A 24,656-nucleotide genomic window follows, 5' to 3' on the forward strand; every position below is an offset into this window, starting at 1 on the left:
AGTTGTTACAACTGCAATATTACGACTATAAAGGAGTGTTTCCTTACCAAATTAGTAGTTCGACAATATAAATTATTGTGGGGTTCCCCTTCACTTGGAAGCGGTAAAAGAAAATATGCTGCCTTGGGTTCCCATGCAGAAAACTGAAAGATATTTTTGGCAAATATATAATTTCAAAATTGAAAATTCATTCAGAATATATGAAGAAAGTTTATATTGGCAGCAGCTTAAAAGTTTCATAAAGATAGTACCTCTGGACTGCTATAAGTCCAACTGTATGTGTTAATTACACTCCATGTTGCAGATGAATCTAAAATAAACACATATGTTAAACATAATTTACACATTTAGCTAAATCACTGATTTTAAACAATGTACCACTTCAAACCTGAGAATTCGACTGAAGACTCAAGATTATCCTCAGAGTACTTTTCTGAATAGTTGACAAAATGATGATGGAGAACAGATATCCTCTTCTCTAGATCTGATGTTATCTTAAAAACAAACCATCAATAAGGCCCAACTAAGTTTTTGAAAAATCTGAATTTTGACTTTGATCTACAATAATGCAGTGTAATCTTATAATGTCAGCTCCATAGGCATGAAGAGTAGCATATTTAAAATTCATTAGTTACTGAAGTAACAAAATCCTAGTAAATCCATAGTTTACATTATTTTCAACATGTCAGATCAATTGTAAGACCTTACTTTATTGTGCAAATATTCTATTAAAGGTTACACAAGAATCACACCTCACACTCTCAAGACCCTACAACTACTTTTATATGACAGGTGCATCTAATTTGCAGAATAAATCAATGGCTGTCTGGCATGCAGAATGGAGAAATAAGGTATCTGACCTTTGTGAGCAGATTGATGTGATCAGATCTATGATCTGGGACACATGATCACAATTGCACCTAGTTTTGCTGCTCATCTTCAAATTATCGAGCAGATGGCTTCATTATTTATATCTAATATGGATTTGGTTGAGCGCTGCTCACTGTCTTCGAAAGATTTCAAAGCTAGGGATCTCTGTTGATCTATGATGAGATGCTGGCTCTCGAACTACATGTATCACATGGTTTCAGGCATCGGATAGGTGGCTGATATCAGCTGAATGAAGAGTAATTGTGGCTTATATCAATATCAATTCTACAGCCTAGTTCCATTAACACCAGTCAAGGTGAACCTCATTCAGACAATCACTCGAGGAAAATCATAGAAGGTACAAGATTTTGCAAAAGTGGTCCCAGTCTACTATAGACACTACACACAGCCCTGGTAAAGTTTACAGTTTGCCTGCAGAGGAAGCTCTTTTATTATTGAACTGGCAGTTAGAGCAAGAAATTATCTTTTGAAGAGAATCTTACATGCTGAGCTAATTCTGTAATCCTTCCCATGAGGCTAATTACACTTCTTAAAAAAAACTTTTAACCACCTGAATTTCCATGAATAATATCATCACAATTACTATGAATTAAAACCAAAGAATTCTTCACGAATACTTTAACACTATAAACTAACCACTCTTAACCTATTAAATGGCATTAGGTATCAGGAAACAATAACAAAGATACTGGGGAACTGAACTTTTCTTCCGACTTCCACAGTCCATATGATATGCAGGTTGGGAAGCCATACATGCTGGCCCAGGGACTGATTTTAAGGAAATGGCTAATTAAGTGGTTGCTTCCAAGAACTCAGTTTAGAGGGTGAACAGCAGGTCTTGCAGCATTCAAAGATCTACTGCAAAAATAGGCAGGCTGAAGCGTGCAAGGACATAGGCACCCAGTTGCTGGCTACAAATCAGGAATGTTACACGACCAGCAAGGTGAGGGCCGACGGGAATCACGAGGACGATTCCACCAAATTAATTAGCACTGTTGCAGTTGTGGCTAAAAGATCCAAACAGATTGGACTCTCTGGCTTTAGTTGTTGTATGCTCTGTAGCTGAGAGGTCATCAGAGTTTCATGACAGCATTCTTAACACCATAAGTGTCCTGCATACATGATCAAAAATTCAGTCAATGTCAGAAGAATGTCATTAATTAAGCTTTTAAGGTACTTAATTGGTTACTCACTGCACTCTTACACATAATTATTCCCATCATTAATCTTTCTCTTTCAGAATCCCATGGAGATGGGAATGTGCCATGGAGGGAGGTGGGAATGTGCCATGGAGGCAGCTGGACTGGATTCTGTATTGTTTGCGGGTCACCTTACCTCCAAACATGCCACCATGGGCAACTGAAACTTCAGGCTTCTCTTTTCTCAGGTATACCACTAAACAGCAAAACTATGGGAATACAAAACATACTATTTTCTCTGCTGCAAAAGCTCATATCAATATTACACTTCTTCTCACTTCCAGTAAATTACTTACAACTTTATTCCACAATTCTAAGTATGATGCCCTGTGTTCAATGTTGTTTTGATGCAAGATCAAACCAAGGACTTGTCTACCAAAGCTTTGCCATTTTGTTACAGTCCTTTAAATAACATTTAATAATAACTTGACAGTATTCAAAAGGAAGGAAATTCTGTTAGTTTTGCTCTCTCAAATGGAAGAATCAAAATCTGGTTATATTCCTGATGTTGACTCTCAGTTTCGTGACTCTTTATCCATAATGAACATTCTTCTTGAAAAATCCAATATGAAGGCTAGGAATTTACCCACAATCAAAATGGTAAAATACAAAATCCTTCAGTGAAAACATAGGCATTGCCTTTAAATAAAATACATGGTAACAAATACCTTAACAAACAATTTTTAACATAGTATGGAGCACTAAATAAGAAGTTTTAAATGGCTCTATTTTTACCATAACAGTAATTATCCAGAGCTATGAAATTTATCAATAAAATTCATGCTACAATTATTAATAATGAAAAAAATACACAAAATTAAGTCTACCTGATTGGTCTGATGATCAACAAGATCAAAAAAAGCTCTAACAGTGGCTAGGACCAGCTCTTTACACCTGAGAAAACAAGAAAATGCAATTCAGTATTGTGCTATACTTAGAACTCTAACTAGAGTCACTCTCATTATCCTAAAAAGACTTACAGTACAGAATACCTGTACATTTATAGACAAAAGGTGAACAATTTAAAATAAGATTAAATATTCAAAGTGGATTCACTTTGTGATGTATAGATCTTTTTATCACATATTTCGCCTCACAAAAAGAAATAAAATATGTTTTTAAAATTTGATAGATTAAACCAAGCAATGTATGAACATAAAAATCAGTTGTCAGTTTTGATTAGATCATACAGAATTGCAACTTTGTAGTCGTGTTATTTCTCCAACAGTGTGGGGCAATACAGGAGTCAACTAAGTTCAGATTAATCCTTACATTATCAGCTTTATGGCAATACCGACACCTTGATAACATAGAGCATTACACGGCCTCAATATTGTGCTGTCCTTTGAAACCAATCTGAAGTCCAACCAACCTAAACTATTCCATTTTCATCCAAATGTTTATCCAATGATCATTAAATGCCCTTAAAGTTGGTGAGTCTGTTGCAGGCAGGGCATTCCATGCCCCTAATACTCTGAGTAAAGAAACAACCTCTGACATCTGTCCTATATCTCTCAACCCTCAATTTGAAGCTATGCCCCCTCATATTGGCCATCACCATCTGAGGAAAAAGTCTCTCACTGTCCACCTTATCTAACCCTCTGATTATATGTCTCAATTAAGTCACCTCTCAACTTTCTCTCTAATGAAAACAGCCTCAAATCCCTCATCCTTTCCTCATAAGACCGTCCCTCCATACCAGGCAACATCCTAGTAAATCTCCTCTGAATCTTTTCCAAAGCTTCCACATCTTTTCTATGATGTGGTGACCAGAACTGCACACAACACTCCAAGTGCATCAGAGTTTTGTACTACTGTAACATGACCACATGCTTCCAAAATTTAATCCCTCTATCAATAAACGCCAATACACCATATGCCTTCTTAACAACCTTATCAACCTGGGTGACAACTTTCAAGGATCTGTGTACATGGACACCAAAATTTCTCTGTTCATCTACACTACCAAGAATCTTACCATTAGCCCAGCACTCTTTATTCCTGTTGCTCCTTCCAAAGTGAATCACCTCACACTTTTCCACATTAAACACATTTGCCACCTCTCAACTCAGCTCTGCAGCTTATCTATGTCTCTCTGTAACCTGCAACATCCTTTGGCACTATCCACAACTCCACCAATCTTAGTGTCATCCGCAAATTTACTAATCCATTCTTCAAAGCCCTCATCCAGGTAATTTATAAAAATGACAAACAGCAATGGCCCCAAAACAGATCCTTGCAGTACATCACTAGCATCTGAACTCCAGGATGAACATTTCCCATCTCCTGCCACCCTCTGTCTTCTTCCAGCTAGTCAATTTCTGATCCAAACCGCTAAATCACCCTCAATCCCATGCCTCCTATTTTGTGCAATAGCTACCATGGGGAACCTTATCAAATGCCTTACTGAAATCCATATACGCCACATTAACCGCTTTACCCTCATCCACATGTTCGGTCACCTTCTCAAAGAACTCAGTAAGGTTTGTGAGGCATGACCTACCCTTCACAAAACTACGCTGACTATCCCTAATCAATTTATTCCTTCAAAGTTTGGGAGAAGATTTGTAGCTCGGGTGCCGGAGGAAACATCACAGAAGCACTTCACAGGAGGCTCCCAAGCACTGAGGATGTCACCTAGACAGGGGACTAAACATCTGCAACACAAATTCCCAACTCGGCGAACAGAACCACAACAACTTATTCATTTCTAGATAATTATAAATCCTATCTCCTATAACCTTTTCCAACACTTTACCCACAACCAAAGTAAAGCTCACTGGTTTACAATTGGCCAGGGATGTCTCTACCCCCTTTTCTTGAACAAGGGGGCAACATTTGCTATCCTCCAGTCTTCTGGCACTATTCCTGTAGACAATGACGACATAAAGATCAAAGCCAAAGGCTCTGCAATCGCCTCCCTGGCTTCCCAGAGAATACTAGGATAAATCCCATTCAGCCCAGGGAACTTATCTATATTCACACCTTCCAGAATTGCTAACAACTCCTCTTTGTGAACTCAACGTCGTCTAGTCTAGTAGCCTGTATCTCAGTATTCTTCTCAACAAAATGTCTTTTTCCAGTGTGAATACTAATGAAAAATATTCATTTAGTACTTCTCCTATTTCCTCTGACTCCACATATAATTTCCCACTACTGTCGTTCATTGGCCCTAATCGTACTGTCGTCATTCTTTTATTCCTGACATACCTATAGAAAGCTTTAGGGTATTCCCTGATCTTAGCTGCCAATGACTTCTCGTACTCTCCTGGCTCTTCCTAGCTCTCTCTTTTGATCCTTTCTGGCTAACTTGTAACTCTCAAGTGCCTTAACCGAGCCTTCACGTCTCATCCTTACATAAGCCTTCTTCTTCCTCTTGACATAAGATTCAACTTCTTTAGTAAACCATGACTCCCTTTCTCGATCACTTCCTCCCTGCCTGACAGGTACATACTTATCATGGACATGCAGTAGCTGTTCCTTGAATAGACTCCACATTTCAATTGTGCCCATCCCTTACAGTTTCCTTCCCCATCTTATGCATCCTAACTCTTGCCTAATTGCATCATAATTGCCTTTCCCCCAGCTATGCGTCTTGCCCTGCGTTACATACTGATCCCTTTCCATCACTAAAGTAAATATTACTGAATTGTGGCCACTATCACCAAAGTGCTCACCTACCTCCCAATCTAACACCTGGCCTGGTTGATTACCCAATACCAAATCCAATGTGGCCTCGCCCCTTGTTGGCCTGTCTGCATACTGTGTCGGGAAACCCTCCTGCACACATTGGACAAAAACTGACCCATATAAAGTACTCAAAATATAGTGTTTCCAGTCAATATTTGGAAAGTTCAAATACCCCATAACAACTACCCTATAACTATCGCTCCTATCAAGAATCATCTTTGCTATCCTTTCCTCTACATCTCTGGAACTATCCAGAGGCTTGTAGAAAACTCCTAACAGGGTAACTTCTGCTTTCCTGTTTCTAACCTCAGCCCATACTACCTCAGTAAACAAGTCCTTCAACATCCTTTCTGCCACCATAATATTGTCCTTGACGAACAATGCCACACTCCCCCTCTTTTACCACCGTCTCTGTTCTTACTGAAACATCTAAACCCTAGAACCTGTAACAACCATTCCTGTCCCTGCTCTATCCATGTTTCCAAAATGGCCACAACATCGAAGTCCCAGGTACCAATCCATGCTGCATGTTCACCCATCTTATTCCGAATGCTCCTGGCATTGAAGTAGACGCACTTCAAACCACCTTCTGGCTTGCCAGTGCACACTTGCAACATTAGCTGGGTGATAAAGAATTTTCCACAGCTTTTCTTAAATTAATTTTCCTTAAAATTTTATTTCTTTTGTTACAATTACTAGTATTTGGCAGAAATTAGTACATGGTAGGCCATTGCATTTGGAGCTGTGAAACCTTTGGGTGACACCTTCATACTAATGCTCAGGGAGTGCTCAGTGTTACAATTAGTGATGTAGAGGGTGCAGATTTGGAAGAAGCCAGGCAGGTTGTGCCATCTGTTGATAATCTGGTCAAGTTGATAATGATGGCCAGACCTTGATACCTTATAGCAAACTCTAAAGAAAAGTGCTGGTGAAGCTCATTCGGGGCATATAGCTCAAAAAGATTTTGTATGTTGTCATTGACCTCGAACACTTCATAATGATCAAAGCATCAAATTCTGCCTAACCATTACACGGAAATCACGCAGGGTGAGTAATATATAGCTATTTACAATGTGCCTTAGAATATCATGCAGCAAGTGATGGAGTTGATCTTTGAGATGCTGATTCAAGGGCCAGCAAAATGCCAACGTTGGGAGTCATGAGTTCAATGATTTCTGACTGTGGTAGCAAGATTTGATAAAAGTGGAAATCAAACAAGGACTGATTTGAGACTTATTGGGCAGTGATGACGTTCATCAACGAAACAAAAAATCAAAGACTACCTGATACAACAAAAACAAAGTATAGAGTCATAGAGTTATACAGCACGGAAACATCCAACATGTCCATGCCAACCAGATATCCTAAATTGATGTGGTCCCATTTTCCAGCATGTGGCCCATATCCCTCTAAACCCTTTCTATTCCTATATGCATCCTGGTACCTTTTAAATAATGTAATTGTACCATCCTCCACCACTTTCTCTACAACAGCTCGTTCCATACATGCACCACCCTCTGTGTGAAAAAGTTGTCCTTTAGGTCCCTTTTAAATCTTTCCCCTCTCACCCATACCCTATGCCCTCTAGTTTGGACTTCACTATCCAGGGAAAAAGACCTTGGCTATTCATCCTACACATGCCCCTCATGATTTTATAAACACCTATAAGGTCATCCCTCAGCCTCTGATACTCCAGGGAAGCCAGCCCCACCCTATTCAGCCTTTCCCCATAGCCAAAACCCTCCAATCCTGGCAACATCCTTGTAAATCTTTTCTGAATCTTTCAAGTTTAACAATATCTTTTCTACAGCAGAGAGACCAGAATCGAATGCAATATTCTGAATGTGGCCTCAGCAATGTCCTATACAACTGCAAAATAACATCCAAACTCCTATACTCATTGAAGATAAGCATGCCATACACTACATTCATCAGCTAGAAACTGCATCACTTGAAATTATCCAGGATGGCTGTGCAGAAGATATAGCTGATCCAGTGGTTATTTGCCCAGATACAAGGCAAATAACCACTGGATCAACTTGTGTCAAGAAATCTAAACTGCCTGTAACAACAGAACCTACACATTATGTATGATGGAACAAGAGGGCACCTACCATCACTAAAGTTGCCCAAAAAATCAATAGGGCTAAAGGAATCTTAGAAGCAAACAGATGCCTTATTGAGTTGGGTACTGCTGAGAGCTCAAAAAGGTCACTGATTGCTTAGCATGCAGAAATACACACGGCATGGCTGGATTTCCATCCAAACTGCTCAAGCACAAGAAGTTTTATCTGATGCCCTACCTTCATGATCTCCTCCTTCTGTTCTGAAGATCAGATTGGTTCCACATGACATGTGTGATACAAAGTAAAGGTAGCAGAGGAGGTGGAGACAACTACAGGGACACTTCACTCTTTATTATCACAAGGAAGGCCTTCACCAGGGCCATGCTTAACAGGCTCAATGTCCCTGACCTCGGCCACTCTGCCGATATGGAAGGAGTTTACTTGCATACTAGACCAGACAACAAGCTCCATAATTTGTCCAGACTAAAAGTGAAGACAAAAGTACAGCACACCTCAATAAAGAGACTCCTGTACTCTGTCAATGCTATACCAACTATTCACACAGAAACTCGGCGACAAAGATTCATGGATCATCTAACCAGTGCCTGTAACTTGCTTTCCCTGACTACACGCAAGTACAACAAATCTCTAGTTATTGTTCAGTTATCTCTGCCTATGGTCACAATGAATAATCTTGCTTAAAGTGGTTTACAATCCTGCCACATTGTATTCATGGCGACATACAAACTTTCTCCAGGTGAGGGAAATGGGAATGCATAAACAAAGCAGCCACCACCTTGGGATGATTCACAACATGCATGGAAAAACATCAGACTGATTCTTAGGCCACATCGTTGTTTTGTGAAATTTGTCTTTTTAGCACCTTGATATATGGTTATGATAGATTGATCATTTTCAGCTATCAGTAAAGCAAGACCAACAAATTCCATCTTAGTTGTTTGTGGCCCATTATAAGAATCTCATGGAAGGACATACCCATGAGTAATGTAATCCCCTCAAAGGTATATTTCCCAGTTTGCTGGCATTCATTGAGCAAAGTGTCTTTGCTAGCTCAATCACATTTGCAGGATAAAAGCTGGTGACATACTGAAGGATTTTTGCATGGCGAGTAAACTAAATCAAAAGACCCATTCATCAGCTGATGAATGTAGTGAAAACCCATTTCAAGGATGTTTATCCACTTCAAAGATAATGATAGATGCTTGATGACAGTCCTGAACACAATAGACCAAAGGGCCTTTTTCTACACTGCAAAAACGCTTTTGACATTGTGCGATTTGTAGGCCTTAAACATTAATTGTTGGCCTTGCCAACGATGTGGATAACAGCGACGTCAGCTTTGGGCCAGTATGCAACACCATGACCATCAGTGGTTGCAGTGACTTAGCAACAGACACGAACACCAAAAACAACACCTCCAAAAAGCAGCTGACAAATACTTCATATATGCCATTTGTAGCAGAAACTACCTTTCATGGATGGTTGCCTCAATCATCAACGAAAGTGTACCGTATGAAGCTAATCCATTCCCAATGGATTTGTTGCATGTCCATCTTAGATTACTTACAGTGTGGAAACAGGCCCTTCGGCCCAACAAGTCCACACCGACCCGCCGAAGCGCAACCCACCCATACGCCTACATTTACCCCTTTAACGTAACACTACGGGCAATTTAGCATGGCCAATTCACCTGACCTGCACATCTTTGGACTGTGGGAGGAAACCGGAGCACCCGGAGGAAACCCACGCAGACACGGGGAGAATGTGCAAACTCCACACAGTCAGTCGCCTGAGTCGGGAATTGAACCCGGGTCTCTGGCGCTGTGAGGCAGCAGTGCTAACCACTGTGCCACCGTGCCGCCCATGTATCTTCTTACATACATGGAAGGATGCTGCTAGCAATCATACTATAACCTTAATCCTGGCTGGAGTGATATACTTCGATTGCTTGTAACCTTTCTTTCTATATATAACATACAATATTATACATTCTATACATAATAAAAACTTTGCCTATAGATGGTCTTTCTTTAATACTTACCAAACTATGCAAAGGTGATCAGTTGAGAGCCATGCTCTTGGGACCGTTGATGTCTATGAAGTAAAAAGCATTGGCAAATTTATTCAGTGCATATTTGAAGACTTTAATAAAAGCATACATACAATTGCCCTAAAGTAATACCAAACATTCATTTGGAACATTCTCCTGATAGCAAAGCTAAGCTCAAGAAACTATCTTGTCGGAAAGGAAAATGCAACATCGTACTACACTGTAGCATTTTAATAATAGTAAGCAACAGGCTCAAGCTAATATAAAGCCAAAGTTCAGTTTAGTTATTCTCAAGTAACACCTGCAGTAAACCTTTATTCTAACACACATTACCAGCAGTCAGAAATCAATATAACTGAAGTCTACATTACTTCACTTGTGCACAAAATCAATTAATAGTCTCCCTTCAATCTCCTATTACAATCAATGTGCTTATGGAAGGATGAGAATGTAGTAGTGCCTAAACGTTTGCTTGGATCATACAGCCCTAGCCAAAACAGCTCCCATTTTTAAAGTACTGTGTGAAACTAAAAGACTGTTCTTCCTTCCAATGGAAAAATGGTTTGTAGAAACCCTTCCCAAAACACAAACATTTTTTATATTTTTCAGTCCAGACATCTTCAGACTACTAAAAAAGTGACACTGCTAACAGACTGATCTCTCTCCATGAGTGAACATAATCAAAGTTTGTGAGAATTTGTAGCTCGGGTGCTTCACAGGAGGCTCCCAAGCACTGAGGATGTCACCTAGATAGGGGACGAAACGTCTGCAACACAAATTCCCAGCTCGGCAAACAGAACCACAACAGTGAACATAATCCTAACTTGTAGAAAGAAACTCATCTCAGATGCTTCAAAGAAACTTGCTTCTTTCAGTTAGTCAAAATAATGGAACTCATGACTTGTGTCAAAACCGCAAACATGCCGTTTAGAATGTGCAAGCCTTCACATACTTTCTCAAGTTTCTGGATTTTAAAATGAAATTACCTTCTGTCAGATAACCATATCTCCAGTCGATCACAGCTAAAATAGTTGACTGTATCATCAAAACAAGATACAGTACAGTACAGTACTTTCTCAAGTTTCTGGATTTTAAAATGAAATTACCTTCTGTCAGATAACCATATCTCCAGTCGATCACAGCTAAAATAGTTGACTGTATCATCAAAACAAGATACAGTACAGAAACTGTTAGATCTTTAACATCAATCACTGACATGAATCATTTTCCTATGCCCTTTCTCTATATTCGCTTACAGACTACTTCAATTCTTTTTCTAATGATGCCCTAATTTCTGCTTCAATATATATTTAGGGTAGAGGGAGACCGCGGCATAGTAACTTAGAATCCAAGGGTCGAATTCTGGGAATATGGGTTCAAATCCCACCACGACAAATGATAAACTGTGAATTCAGTACAAAGCTTATATAAAAAGCTAGCCTAATGGTATCAATGTAACCACTGTCGATTGTCATAAAAGCACATGCGGTTCACTAATGTCATTTGAGGAAGGAAATCTGCTATTCTTACTTGGTCTGGCCTGTGTGTGACTCCAGACCAATAACAATGTGGTTGACTCTGGAATGTCCTCTGGGCAATTAAGGATAGACAATGAATGGTGGTCTACCTAGTGATGCCCACTTTGCATGAATGCATGAAATTTTAAAAGTCCTATCACCCTCGAAAAATAAAATTCTTTGTATTTACCTGATCAACAATAAACCAGGGACTTTCTTAGTTTCTGTTCTTTGATTGGGGAGTTGTAAATCTCAAAATTAGATCAGAACACACTTCCAGAATTTAGGAAAATAAGTTAATCATGGTTATATATAGAAAGTAGAAATTAGATTAATAGAAATAAAATTCAATAAATGCACTGGATTTGTAAAATAAAACCCATTAAGATAAAATTGATCCAACTTGCCAGTCTGTGATAAATTGGTGAAATTCAAATGGGGACCATGCCAAAATAACATGGGAAATCTACTAAAATAGATATCATAAGGAGGACTTCTAACCTGGAAAGTTTATAAGAGCTTTGTTAAGTCAAACACAGAACACATTGTTAGAAAGATGTAGAATTTACCAATAACTTCTTTTCAATGGGTTTGAAAAGGACTATTGGTGACTAGACTTAATACTAAACTCTACAGTGTTCTATATTTTCCACAAAACAACATCCTTTGAGGACAATGGGGATTAAAGAAAAGAAACAAACTCACTCCTCTTCAGATTCTTCAGTCATCTCCAAAGTATTACTGGTTGGCTTTTCAAATATTTTATGCAGATACGAATCTCTTCTACTTACCTGACAAGAATTACTTTTGCTCACTATTATTAGAAAATATGCTCAAAGATGTAGAAATTTAACTTTACTGTGATAATTTTAGATTAATTTCTAATGTTGTGCCTGAAGAAAGACACATACGTAAACTTATCATATTTACAGCAAAACAACATATAATTTTGAGCAAAAGCACATTCAAATGAGTGCAGAACTGAAATACACACATCAATGTAAAGTACCAGTAAGAATACTGACTGCTACTCAAGATTTGCATTTTCCTTATAAGTCAATGTAGCATTGTTAGTGTAACCTAGATTGTTGTAAACGGATTGCTCAGACATAGATGCACATGACATAAATATGAATACATTACTGATACCAACAGCAACCAATATAGAACTTTTTTAAAAAATATATGTACATTACCACAACATTTAGAGTATTATTGTAAAGGCCCAGACTTGGCAAAATTGTTAGGCCAGACCGGACTTGATAATCACGGAAACCACCGCCCATCGAGAGAACAGTGATATTTCTTAAGTCTTTTTCCTTGAGAATCCAGTAGTTGTTCACAGTATTGTAAAAGTCTACAAGAATAAATGGTTTAATTAATTAAATGTCTATTAAAAGCACTTGATACATTTTTCCTTAACAAGGTTACATGATACTGTACCTGAGGTTTTTAGAGGTACAATATTACCTTTGGAAAAGGCAACATGCTAACTAGTGATATGTGACATCCTAGGCTCAATATTGATTCTACATTTAATCCATAATAAATCACAAAATAAACAGTGAAACAATAATTGACAAACAAAATAGCAAATTCTACAAATCAGCAAAAAGAACTTCCATCCACCAAACAACTAGAGATCAGCCAGTTTAACCTCGATGATGAGAAAGCTTTTCGAGATGATAATTTAGGACAAAATGTTTGTGGGCGGCACGGTGGCACAGTGGTTAGCACTGCTGCCTCGCAGCGCCAGAGACTCAGGTTCAATTCCCGCCTCAGGCGACTGACTGCGTGGAGTTTGCACATTCTCCCCGTGTCTGCGTGGGTTTCCTCCGGGTGCTCCGGTTTCCTCCCACAGTCCAAAGATGTGCAGGTCAGGTTAATTGGCCATGCTAAATTGCCCGTAGTGTTAGGTAAGGGATAAATGTAGGGGCATGGGTGGGTTGCGCTTCGGCGGGGCGGTGTGGACTTGTTGGGCCGAAGGGCCTGTTTCCACACTGTAAGTAATCTAATCTAAAAATTAACAGATGCTTGGACAAACACAGGTTAAGTGAGAAAAGCCAGCATATATGTTTAACAAAATCATACTTAACTAATCTGATTAGATTTTTGGATCAGATAAATTGAGTTCATATACTGTATATGGAAAGCTAAAAAGAATTTGATAAAGAACTACTCAGACAACTTGTGGGCAAAGTTAGAGCTCATGAAAAAGTCCTTATGGATCTCTTCTTTGACTTGATGGGCAGAGATAGATAGATTCTTGGGGATCAAGGGTTACGGGGAGAAAGTGGGAGCATGGGGTTGCGAAATCTATCAGCCATGTTTGAATGGCACTACAGACTCAATGGGCTAAATGGCATAATTTCTGCTCCCATGTCTTATGGTCTTATGGAACCGCCACTTTCCCTGCTCCTAAACTGCTCTTAAAGAAAACTGGGATGAAGACATTTTGTCCTCTTAAAAAATTATACTGGCATTTAAGTGTAACATAAGTAAATTTGTTTGAATATTCAATTTCTTAAGGCTAATTTTAAAAATGTATGTAAATTTAAAGTTAAATTGTTATGTAAAATCCAACTTTGATTGACCCTATAGTTGATGCTCCTTTTAAGGAGATAGCTTGGAATATTATAATAGTCAGTCTGTACATAAGCTAATTGACTATTTTTAATTTACTATATACTCTGTGATATGGTGCTTAATATTATAATGTAACCCAGAATTGATTCCGGTTACAAAAATTCATAAATATATATCGAAGTTGTCTCACGCTTAATTCCACAGTTAACTACATCCTAGGACTCTTAATTTAGGATTGTGTGTGCAAATATTGGTTAACTTAGACATGTTGTTGCTGTTGTACAATACCTGTAAATATAGTCTATTCCAAGATACTCTTGAATGTTGTAAACTCTGAGGACAGGGGTGGGGAGGGGGGTTTCATTAAAGGATCCATTCTGTGGGCACACTGGGCCCCAGTTTAATGTTTCATTTCATTTCACTGTTAATGACACACACCTGGATTACTGTATGGAAGGGTCAGTGTGCATAACATGACCATTTTCTGGAATGGACCTTGAACCCATGTCCCTGAGACTCAGAGTTTCATCATTGAGCTACATTTTGAAGATAATTCACTGAACCAATATGGAGCATACAGCGGTCATGAATTTTGTCAATGCAAGTTCTTCCTTGTTACCTGCTCTACTTTACGTGGTTACTTTGTACTCTACATCCTATTCAGTCAAAATCCATAAGTACTCCCTTTCTCTCTGACTTCTTATTCAACATTAGAACACGTTTTCTCTCCTAATCCTACAGCCATGTAGCATTGCTACTTTAAACAATAACAGGCCTTGGCATGCCAGGGATGATGGACTCAGGGTTCAAACTATGGGCAGCGGGAGGAGTTTCTAGTTTGGGAGACTTGTTTGAGGGGGAGGTTATGATGTCTTTTGAGCAAATACGGTTGTCCAGCACAGAGATTTTCTGGTTTTTTTTCAGGTTAGGGATTTCATCCAGAAGAAGACTACACTTCTCACTAAGCACTATAAGCCCGATACAGAGAGGTTGTTGCTACGCTCCACATGCACCCTTTCGGTTCGTGCCCTCTGGGTGGCAGGATGTTAACCGGTTATGAGAGGTCTGGGAGCAAGAGCTGGGAGTGGAGATCTCTTCTGAAACATAGGAGAACATATGGGAGAATACTCAAAAGATCTCAATCTGTAACAGGACATGCACTACACAGTTAAAAGTTCTGCACAGTGTTCATCTGGCACCAGACCGTCTGGCGAAGTTTAAAAAAGGGGCATCTTCAGTGTGCCCCAAATTTCACAAACATGGTGCACCACACAACAGACAATTTTTATAAGACATGGCAGCCCTACTTGAGTTATTTGGATATAGACTTATCAGTTATCTTAACTAGGGCGTTTGTTTAACCTGGATGATTAGATTTGTCAAGCCCTGGGCCCTGGAGGGGGTCTCCCGAGTTAATACGGGTATGTAAACAATGCTCCTGTTCCTTTGTTTGGGAGCCTTGCGCCGAGCATAGCTGTTCTGTATTTTCTGGGTTTTTTTTGTGCTTTTCTTTTTTTTTGGTGTTGCTTTGCACAGTGTTAGGATTTGTGGGAGCCTTGCGCCGAGCATAGCTGTTCTGTATTTTCTGGGTTTTTTTTGTGCTTTTCTTTTTTTTGGTGTTGCTTTGCACAGTGTTAGGATTTGTTTTGTATTATAGAGTAGATTAGTAGATAGTAGTTGTATTGTAATTTGTGTTTTTTTCTTTTTATTATACTGATATTTGTGTTTGATTGTTTTTTTCAATAATTTTATACGTTTGTAAAGTTAAAAAAATTGCTAATAAATATATTTACAAAAAAAAAATGACAGGCCTGAATGTATTAATAAACATATTGTTTTACAAGTTCAAAACCAAAGAATACGTAGAAATGTATTCATAAACATTCTGAAAGCAAATTTGCCTACATATTTTGTCTATATTTATCATCTTGTATAAACGTGGGTGTTAGCACTAATTAAACAAATTTGATTGGCATAAGCTTTGCAAATATGTAGAAAACTATGTTTTGTATTTACTACAAGTAACAATGGCTCATGTTCTATTATAGTATTTATCTTCTATTTTTGCTCATTTGTTTTTCTTGATTATCTAGGAGGGAAATCACAACAACAAAATGGCTGAAAATAATGGAATCATTAACATTTCCAGAAAGTAATTTATTTGCATACAAAATATCAATTCAAGATTATCAAAACTACGATTGCTATCTTACTTTGTATCTGCTTTCATTTCAACGACCGCAGTTAATGTTATGTTGCTCAGAAGCTGTAATAAAGCAATTTACGCTCATGCACTCGATGGGAGCACTGAAGACGATTAGTCATAGAGACGTGCAGCACGGAAACAAACCCTTCGATCCAACTCGTCCATGCTGACCAGATATCCAAACCTAATCTCATCCCATTGGCCAGCACTCGGCTCATACCCCTCTAAACCCTTCTTATTCATATACCCATCCTTTTAAATGCTGTAATTGTACCACCCTCCACCACTACCTCTGGCAGCTCATTGCATCACCCTCCGTGTGAAAACGTTGCCCCTTATGTCCCTTTTAATTTTTTTTCCTCTCACCCTAAACTTGTGCCCTCTAGTTCTGGATTCTTCCAACCCAGGGAAAAGACCTTGCCTATTTACCCTATCCATGCCCCTCATGATTTTATAAACCTTTATAAGGTTTATAAAACTCCTCAGCCTCTGATGCTCCAGGGAAAACAGCCCCAGCCTATTCAGCCTCTCCCTATAGCTCAAATCCTCCAACCATGGCAATATCCTTGTGAACCATTTCAAGTTTCACAACATCCTTCCGATAGGGAGATCAGAATTGCACTTGCTGTCTCAGGTTAATACATATTTACTTTTGGCCGCCAGCCAGCTATTAGTTGAGATATCAAAAGCAGATTCCTGACATACAGCAAGTCTAGCATCTGTAGCATCCATCCCATCTAAACCAGGTAACTGTCAAGTGCTGATTCAGCAAATAAGCACAACTCCAGTCATTTAGTATTACTGACTAAAACTCACAATGTCTATTATTATTTGTACATAACGAATACATAACATAATGTTGTAACCAAACAAGACTAAATAGTCACTTGATAGCATAGAATTTATGTAGAGCTGAAAATTGAGTTGCATTTTAAGCTTGCAGTCATTAAGAAACAACTACAAGAATACCAAATCTTAAGTATGCACTAACATCTATTTTGTTTTGTATTCCAATAAGCTGTGAAATCTGGCATCTATGATGTTACATCATTCAAGGCAGAATGTGTCCCAATAATTTTTACATTTGATCCTACCTAGGAACAATGGTAAGGCTTTTTGAAAGGTTTTTAATAGGTCATTCAGTCCAGTTCAAGGGTAAGAGAATAGCAGTCAAGAATCAGCCAGTTTTAATCAGGAACAAAGAAAGAGGCTCTCTGCAGCTAAACTGCTGTTGTTAACTCTGTGAAGTTAGGGCTAACAGAAAGCATGGGTACAGCTGATAGTTCTCAGGAGTTGAGAGCGGAGGTCAGGAAGACCAAAAGCAATATTGCTTGGTGCAGCTGAGAAAGATTTATGATCTGAGAAATCCAGAGTTTAGCCAGTCTAGTTTTGCTGAAACGTCTGTCTTCACTGTGGAACTGATACAGCCCAAGAGATGTGTTGTTGCATATGATCCATCAGATGCAACAACATCCCTGAGATGTATAGCCTCCTTACCTGGCATCACATTAGTACCAAAAATCAAGTAGCAAAGTACTCATTTGTGTCATGACGAATCAGAGTCAAATTGCCCGGCTTGAATTTAAATAGAAGCTTTGCAGTTAATAATTCCACTGCATTCTCCATGGCAATACCTTGACCACAGTCCAACTGTCAACCAATCAGCAACCTCTTATGTCACATAAATTGTTATGCCCTTTGATAACTGATATTCTTGCAATTCTGTCCTGATAAGATGGAAAGCTTCGACAACATATCTCTTTACTTAGCAAGACAATCAAAGAGAAACTGATTCAATAAACCCTCCATGCCCAGGTTTGTTGCAGAGGAGCCCTGGAATAAATGAAATCAATGTGAAGCAACTTTATTAACGAGATAACGCTGGACATACCTATGAGGTAGCTGTCCACTGGTAGGACTGGTGCAACATGAGGTGTAGCTTGAGTTATAATAAGACTTATCAGTGTTGGTTTGAAGTTGGGTAAAGTGAATAGTGCTCTAGCAATAATGCCACCCATTGAATGGCCCACAATGGCGACACTGCAGGGTGCATCTTTTTGATCCTATGAATACAAACAGATCAAAGTTAAATTGCTAGTAAATATTTTGAGTAAATGGTTTTGAGAAAGCTGAAAGCAATGACATTAAATAGATTAAGCACATTCTAGTGTGATGGAAATCTGACATTTCACTGTTTCAATAATTGCTCAGGCACAAGTTAATATGTAAAATCTGTTTTTTGCAACCCAACTTCCTGGAACCCACACAAAAATTTAAAAGTTTACATTTAAAGTGGGGATGGGGGAGGAGGAGGTTTACTGCTCAATACTGCTGATTATAACTAGCTTATTATTGGCTTCTTGATTTTTGAACATTTAGAATAATGCTAAAACTGCAGAAATGCAAATAAAAAGACAATTACTACAAAGTTAACAAGAAAACAGAAGCACACATATTTTGATCTCTGAAGATTGTTGTTTACACACTTATTTCAGATTACATTCTTTAAATATTCTGCTACACATTTGTATGGGAACTGGTGGATTTCCTATGATGGTGCTCATAAGGAAATAGTTTGAGAGTGACGGATTGAAAGGGAAAGAAGTAGAAAATCAGAAATATAAGTGTTTCTTGATTGGTAAACAAGAGAAATCTGGATCATTAAGGAAAGTCTGCTGTTATTTACATAAGAACATTTAAGATGTGACACTGGGCATGCAATATTGTTTCACATATATATTAGCAATGCTCACGGTAAATCAGAAAACATGCTGTGTTTATGTATGAACACAATTTATTTTTCTACTGCTTTGGAGAAATTTGGTTTAAACTGATCTCTGCATTTTAAAGACAGAAATATTGCATACAAGATAAACACAGACACTCCGTTTAACTGGCAAGTAGGAAACCTTACTAATTGAATCATGTAGTTTTGGGCTGCAGCTTTTTCTAATTGCTTTGCATGTGTATCAGTACAATATACTGAGCTACTGTTTTAGTAAACAGATTATAACTGTTTAATATATTGCCCCAGAGGAGACTGAAGTTTGCAACCTGGGTATAACATTTGGCTGCAAACTTAATGTAGGGGAGAAAGTGAGGTCTGCAGATGCTGGAGATCAGAGCTGAAAATGTGTTGCTGGAAAAGCGCAGCAGGTCAGGCAGCATCAAGGGAACAGGAGAATCGACGTTTCAGGCATAAGCCCTTCTTCAGGAATGAGGAAAGTTTGTCCAGCAGGCTAAGATAAAAGGTAGGGAGGAGGGACTTGGGGGAGGGGCGTCGGAAATGTGATAGGTGGAAAGATGACAAGGTGAGGGTGATAGGTCAAACTGGCGTGGGGGCGGAGAGGTCAGGAAGAAGATTGCAGGTTAGGAAGGCGGTGCTGAATTCGATGGATTTGACTGAGACAAGGTGGGGGGAGGGGAAATGAGGGGACTGATGGAATCTGAGTTCATCCCTTGTGGTTGGAGGGTTCCTAGGCGGAAGATGAAGCGCTCTTCCTTCAACCGTCGTGTTGTTGTGGTCTGGTGATGGAGGAGTCCAAAGACCTGCATATCCTTGGTGGAGTGGGAGGGGGAATTGAAATGTTGAGCCACAGGGTGGTTGGGTTGGTTGGTCCGGGTGTCCCAGAGGTGTTCTCTGAAACGCTCCGCTAGTAGCCGGCCTGTCTCCCCAATATAGAGGAGGCCATATCGGGTGCAGAGGATGCAATAGATGATGTGTGTGGAGGTGCAGGTGAATCTGTGGCGGATATGGAAGTGTGCTTTGGGGCCTTGGAGGGAGGTGAGGGGGGAGGTGTGGGCGCGAGTCTTGCACCTCCTGCGGTTGCAGGGGAGGGTGCCGGGAGTGGAGGTTGGGTTGGTGGGGGGTGTGGGTCTGACGAGGGAGTCACGGAGGGAGTGGTCTTTACGAAATGCTGATAGGGGAGGGGAGGGAAATATATCGTTGGTGGTGGGGTCCGTTTGGAGGTGGCGGAAATGACGGCGGATGATGCGCTGTACATGGAGATTGGTGGGGTGGTAGGCGAGGACCAGTGGGATTCTGTCCTGGTGGCAGTTGGAGGGGTGGGGCTCAAGGGCGGAGGGGCAGGGCTCTTGTGTGTTCTTGAAGCTGCACACATCCTGGCAAATGGGCAGTGTTCCAGAACTATCCCATCTTGTGCCTTGCAGATGGAGGTCAGTTATTGGAGAGACAAGGGGTGAGATAGAATCATAAAATCCCTACAGTGTGTAAGCAGGGCATTGGCCCATTGAGCCCAGCCTCCTATTTTATCCCTACAACCCTGCACTTCCGATGGCTAATCCACCTTAGCTATACATCCCTGAATGCTACGGGCAATTTGGCATGGCATATCCACCTAATCTGTACACCTTTAGTCTGTGGTAGAAAGCTGGAGCACCTGGAGGAAATCAACACAGATACGGGGAGATAGTCACCCAAGGGTGGAATTGAACCCAGGTTCCTGACACTGTGAAGCAGCAGTGCTAATCACTTAGCTACCATGCTGCCCATAAATACCATTACGACATGGAGGTCGAACCCCTCTGTTAATTAAACCAAACACCCAGAAAAGCTCACCTCGCCTCATAATCTGTTCAAATGTGAGTAAAAAGAACTCCTAATTTCCACTATTTGGAAAAAATAAGTTATTTTCTGAATTCAAATAGTGAGTACTAAATACTAACTACTAACAAATCCAAGCCTACCTTGTCCTTAACTACTTACTGTCTGACCCTAACTCTATAAAAAATGCTATTCCAATAATACTTATTAAACATTACATTAACTTAATCTCAAGACCACATAGTCTTTGTCTTCTCTGCGGTCTTCAATCTTCTGTCTGCTGATCTTCCTGGGTCTTCTTTTTGCTGCAAGTATGTTTTACATGAAAAGGTACCTTTGATAAAGAGTGTTTTCTAATTTCTTTGAGAGCATGATGTTAGATAGGCAGTTAGCTCTCCAGCTCCATAGCAGTTGCTCGGCTGATTGGTGGCAGTTGCTCTCTGATCAATTTTCAAAATGCCTGCATTTTTATATCCCCCCAGCATTGTATTGTTGCATTGGTCCAACGTTGTCAAAACAATAAATTCAAACTTAGTTAGGTTTTAGTATCCTGGGTATAATTTAGACTAATTGGTTAAATTCAAATTGTTGTCAAAACAACAACCAAATCTCAGGTATCCATTTAACAGCAATTTGTTACATGTTTCCATTTTGGGAAAGCTCATCTCCCAGCCTTTCCATTCGGGCAGCTGAGCCTGCACTTTAAGTTTACTTCAAAATTCAGAAAACACTTTCTATTTTAAACTGAACATATATGCTTTCAACTTTGTAACAATACTCAACGCAGAATTCCTAGACTGTGAACTGTTGCTTTTGTCAAGTGTATTTGTATTGCTGGAACAATTTCTGGACAATGGGAAATTTACATAACTTACTCTGTTAGTTGCTTAAATGTCCATGCAAATGTAAATGACAGCATCACACAAAACACTCAAAGGTGTCCTCAATGTGAAGACATAATTTCTTTTCTACACTGTGCAGTGATCAATGCGGAAAGGAGGGGGTGAAGAAAGAGGGAGAGATTGGAGGGAGGGAAGGGGAAATCAATACAGTTTCAAAATCAATAACAGGACAGAGAATACATAAACAGCCAGGAACCCTACTTTTTTCAGGTATGGCAGACAATGGCAAAATGATAATGTGTTGATTAAACCTGGAGAGAAATAATAAACAGGTGTATAAATCATCAATACTCAAGGTCAGGTTAGAGTGTGTGGCCCAAATAAGAGTTCTCTATACCAATGCACAGAGCATAAGGAGTCAATTAAATAAGCTGCAAGCACAAATCCAAATTGGACTGAGACACAGCTGCTGGATGTGCTGGATTATAAGAACATAGAAGAATACAGCGCAGTACAGGCCCTTTGGCCCTCGATGTTATACTCAAGGTCAGGTTAGAGTGTGTGGCCCAAATAAGAGTTCTCTATACCAATGCACAGAGCATAAGGAATCAATTAAATGAGCTGCAAGCACAAATCCAAATTGGACTGAGACACAGCTGCTGGATGTGCTGGATTATAAGGTGTATAGGTCAGACAGGGATAATGGCAGAGAGGGTGCAGTAGACTTACTGATTAGGAACAAAATTGCTTCAATGGTGAGGGACGATATGATGAGAGGAAAGCATTCAGTCGAGACCACATGGGTGGAACTGAGGAGCAGTAAACGACCTAAATCTGTAATAAGTGTTGTGTATAGACCTCCCGGTAGCAACTCTTAACTGCTAGATTGTATAAATGCAGAAATTAGGCAAGTGTATAGCAAAGCCAGAGCAGCATTCATGGGGGATTTTAACGTTAAAATAGATTGGGAGGGGGGATCCAAGATGGCGGCGACCCAGCAAGTCTGAGTCTACAATGCTCCTCCCAAGACTTAGGTAAAGTGGGTCACCCACCCCCACCACACTCACCAAATCATTCAAAATAGCTGTTTAATTTAATTAGTTGCTTAGTATTAAACAATCTAATCTTTAGTAAAAATGACCAAAGGGAAGGGAGTCCGCAGCTCTCAGCAAGCAGGAACCCCTCCCTCACCCTCGCCAGCTGCAGCAGAGGCGTCCGCAGCCGCACCGGGGGACTTAGCTACAGTGGCGGGCCTCGTGGAAATCATCTCTAAACTCGGTGCGAAGATCGACGCTTTCATCGAAGAATCCCGAAGTCGATGGGACTCACTCTCGGCCGCGCTGCAAAGGCACGACCGAGACATTAAAGAAATCGAGCGCCGAGTCGGAGGGGCGGAGCCAAAGGCCGCGATCTCCAAAACTACAGCGCAAACGGCCGTGGATCGGGTCCAGACTCTCGAACAACGAGTGCGGACCTTAGAGAATCACATTGATGACCTCGATAATCGAGGTCGTCGAAAAAATATTCGTTTGCTGGGCCTTCCCGAACGGGAAGAGGAAGGCCAGCTTATAGCGTTCCTCGAGCAGTGGCTGCCACAGCTTTTAAATCTGGAAGCTGGATCAGGCCAGGTAAGGGTAGAACGGGCCTACCGGGTCGCAATACATGGGCCCGGCTCGAACCAGCGTCCCCGCCCGGTCCAGTTTCGGCTGCAGAGCTATAGGGAGAGGCAGATACTCCGAGAAGCTACTTGAAATCTTGGAAAAGATTCCCAAGCTATGATCTATAAAGAATCCAAGATCATGTTATTCTAGGACTTTTCCCCAGCTCTGGTCCGAAAGAGGAAGGCATTCGATGAGGCAAAGAAGCGTTTAAGGGACTTAAATATTCAGTACTCCTTACGCTACCCAGCGACGCTACGCTTTAACCATGAAGGATCCGTGTATAATTTTATAGTTATATGTTTATATATGGTATTAACATTACCAAATATATCCAGGTGTTGGTATGGGTGGGGGTAGGGTGCTCACTGTTAACTCTAGCTTTGTATTATATCTGAATTCTCCTCATCCTATTGAGGAGCGACTGGGTCAAGGGTGGGGCATTGGTTAGGAGAGGATACGATGGACCTTTGGAAAGGAAATGACACCCCCTGGGAACAAGGGGGAAAATCTCCACTTAAATACGCTTTATTTTTTTTTATTATTTAGAAATAGTTTTTTATTACACTGTTGTGAGTGTATTAGAGAGCCTTTACTTTTGTGAATTTTATATGCTCTATGCTCGGGATGTTCTGGATAGGGTTTCCCCTCCTGAGGGATCTCGGATCTGCCCAGACGATTATGGTTGATCAGTCGGTTAAGTGGTGCACCTGGAATGTCAAGGGGAGTAATTCGCCAGTCAAAAGGAAGAAAATATTATCAAATCTTAAGAAGGAAAGAGTTGATATAGCTCTCCTACAGGAGACACACCTGTTGGATAAAGAACACTTGAAATTATGACAGGGTGGATTTGATCAGGCCTTTTTTTCTTCTTTTAGCTCAAAAAGTAGTGGGGTTGTTACTCTTGTTTGGAAGAATTTCCCTTTCAAAATCCTAAATCAGATAAAAGACGAATCTGGACGATATATTTTGATGAAAGCCCTTATAAATGGAGAGGAATATGGGATTTTAAATTTGTACTGCCCCCCCGGCACACCCCTTTAAATTTATAACGGAAGCCTTTTCAAAATTGATGGCTTTTGGTGCCCATCATACAATTATAGGGGGAGACTTTGATTGTTTTATGGATCCAGAAATAGATAGGATTCCCAAGAGTACTGCAGGAGTATCTCTCAGATCTAGACAATTGGTGGATTTGAATATAGAATTAGGATTAGTAGATGTATGGAGATGTCTTCATCCACAGGGCAGAGATTTTTCTTTTTACTCCAATCCACATAAATGTCATACCAGAATTGATATGTTTTTTGCCCCCTCGATTTTTTAAAATTCTATATCATCCTGTAAAATAGGTAGTATAGCAATT

At 39.9% G+C, this 24,656-nt stretch overlaps 1 protein-coding gene across 2 annotated transcripts in view; it reads right to left on the bottom strand.

Moving 5' to 3' along the window:
- Positions 1-24,656, bottom strand: part of pgap1 (post-GPI attachment to proteins inositol deacylase 1) — a 151,668-nt gene that overhangs the window by 109,082 nt on the left and 17,930 nt on the right. For both annotated transcript variants that reach the window (XM_043692909.1, XM_043692908.1), the window contains exons 4-10: positions 18,118-18,289; positions 12,631-12,791; positions 9,909-9,961; positions 2,918-2,984; positions 389-494; positions 252-310; positions 48-143 (exon numbers count right to left, since the gene is read on the bottom strand). In XM_043692909.1, coding sequence (XP_043548844.1) covers positions 48-143; positions 252-310; positions 389-494; positions 2,918-2,984; positions 9,909-9,961; positions 12,631-12,791; positions 18,118-18,289 — 714 coding nt within the window. The remainder of the gene's footprint in view (positions 1-47; positions 144-251; positions 311-388; positions 495-2,917; positions 2,985-9,908; positions 9,962-12,630; positions 12,792-18,117; positions 18,290-24,656) is intronic.

Source organism: Chiloscyllium plagiosum, chromosome 7 (assembly GCF_004010195.1).
Source record: "Chiloscyllium plagiosum isolate BGI_BamShark_2017 chromosome 7, ASM401019v2, whole genome shotgun sequence".
NCBI classification, from domain to species: Eukaryota; Metazoa; Chordata; class Chondrichthyes; order Orectolobiformes; family Hemiscylliidae; genus Chiloscyllium; species Chiloscyllium plagiosum.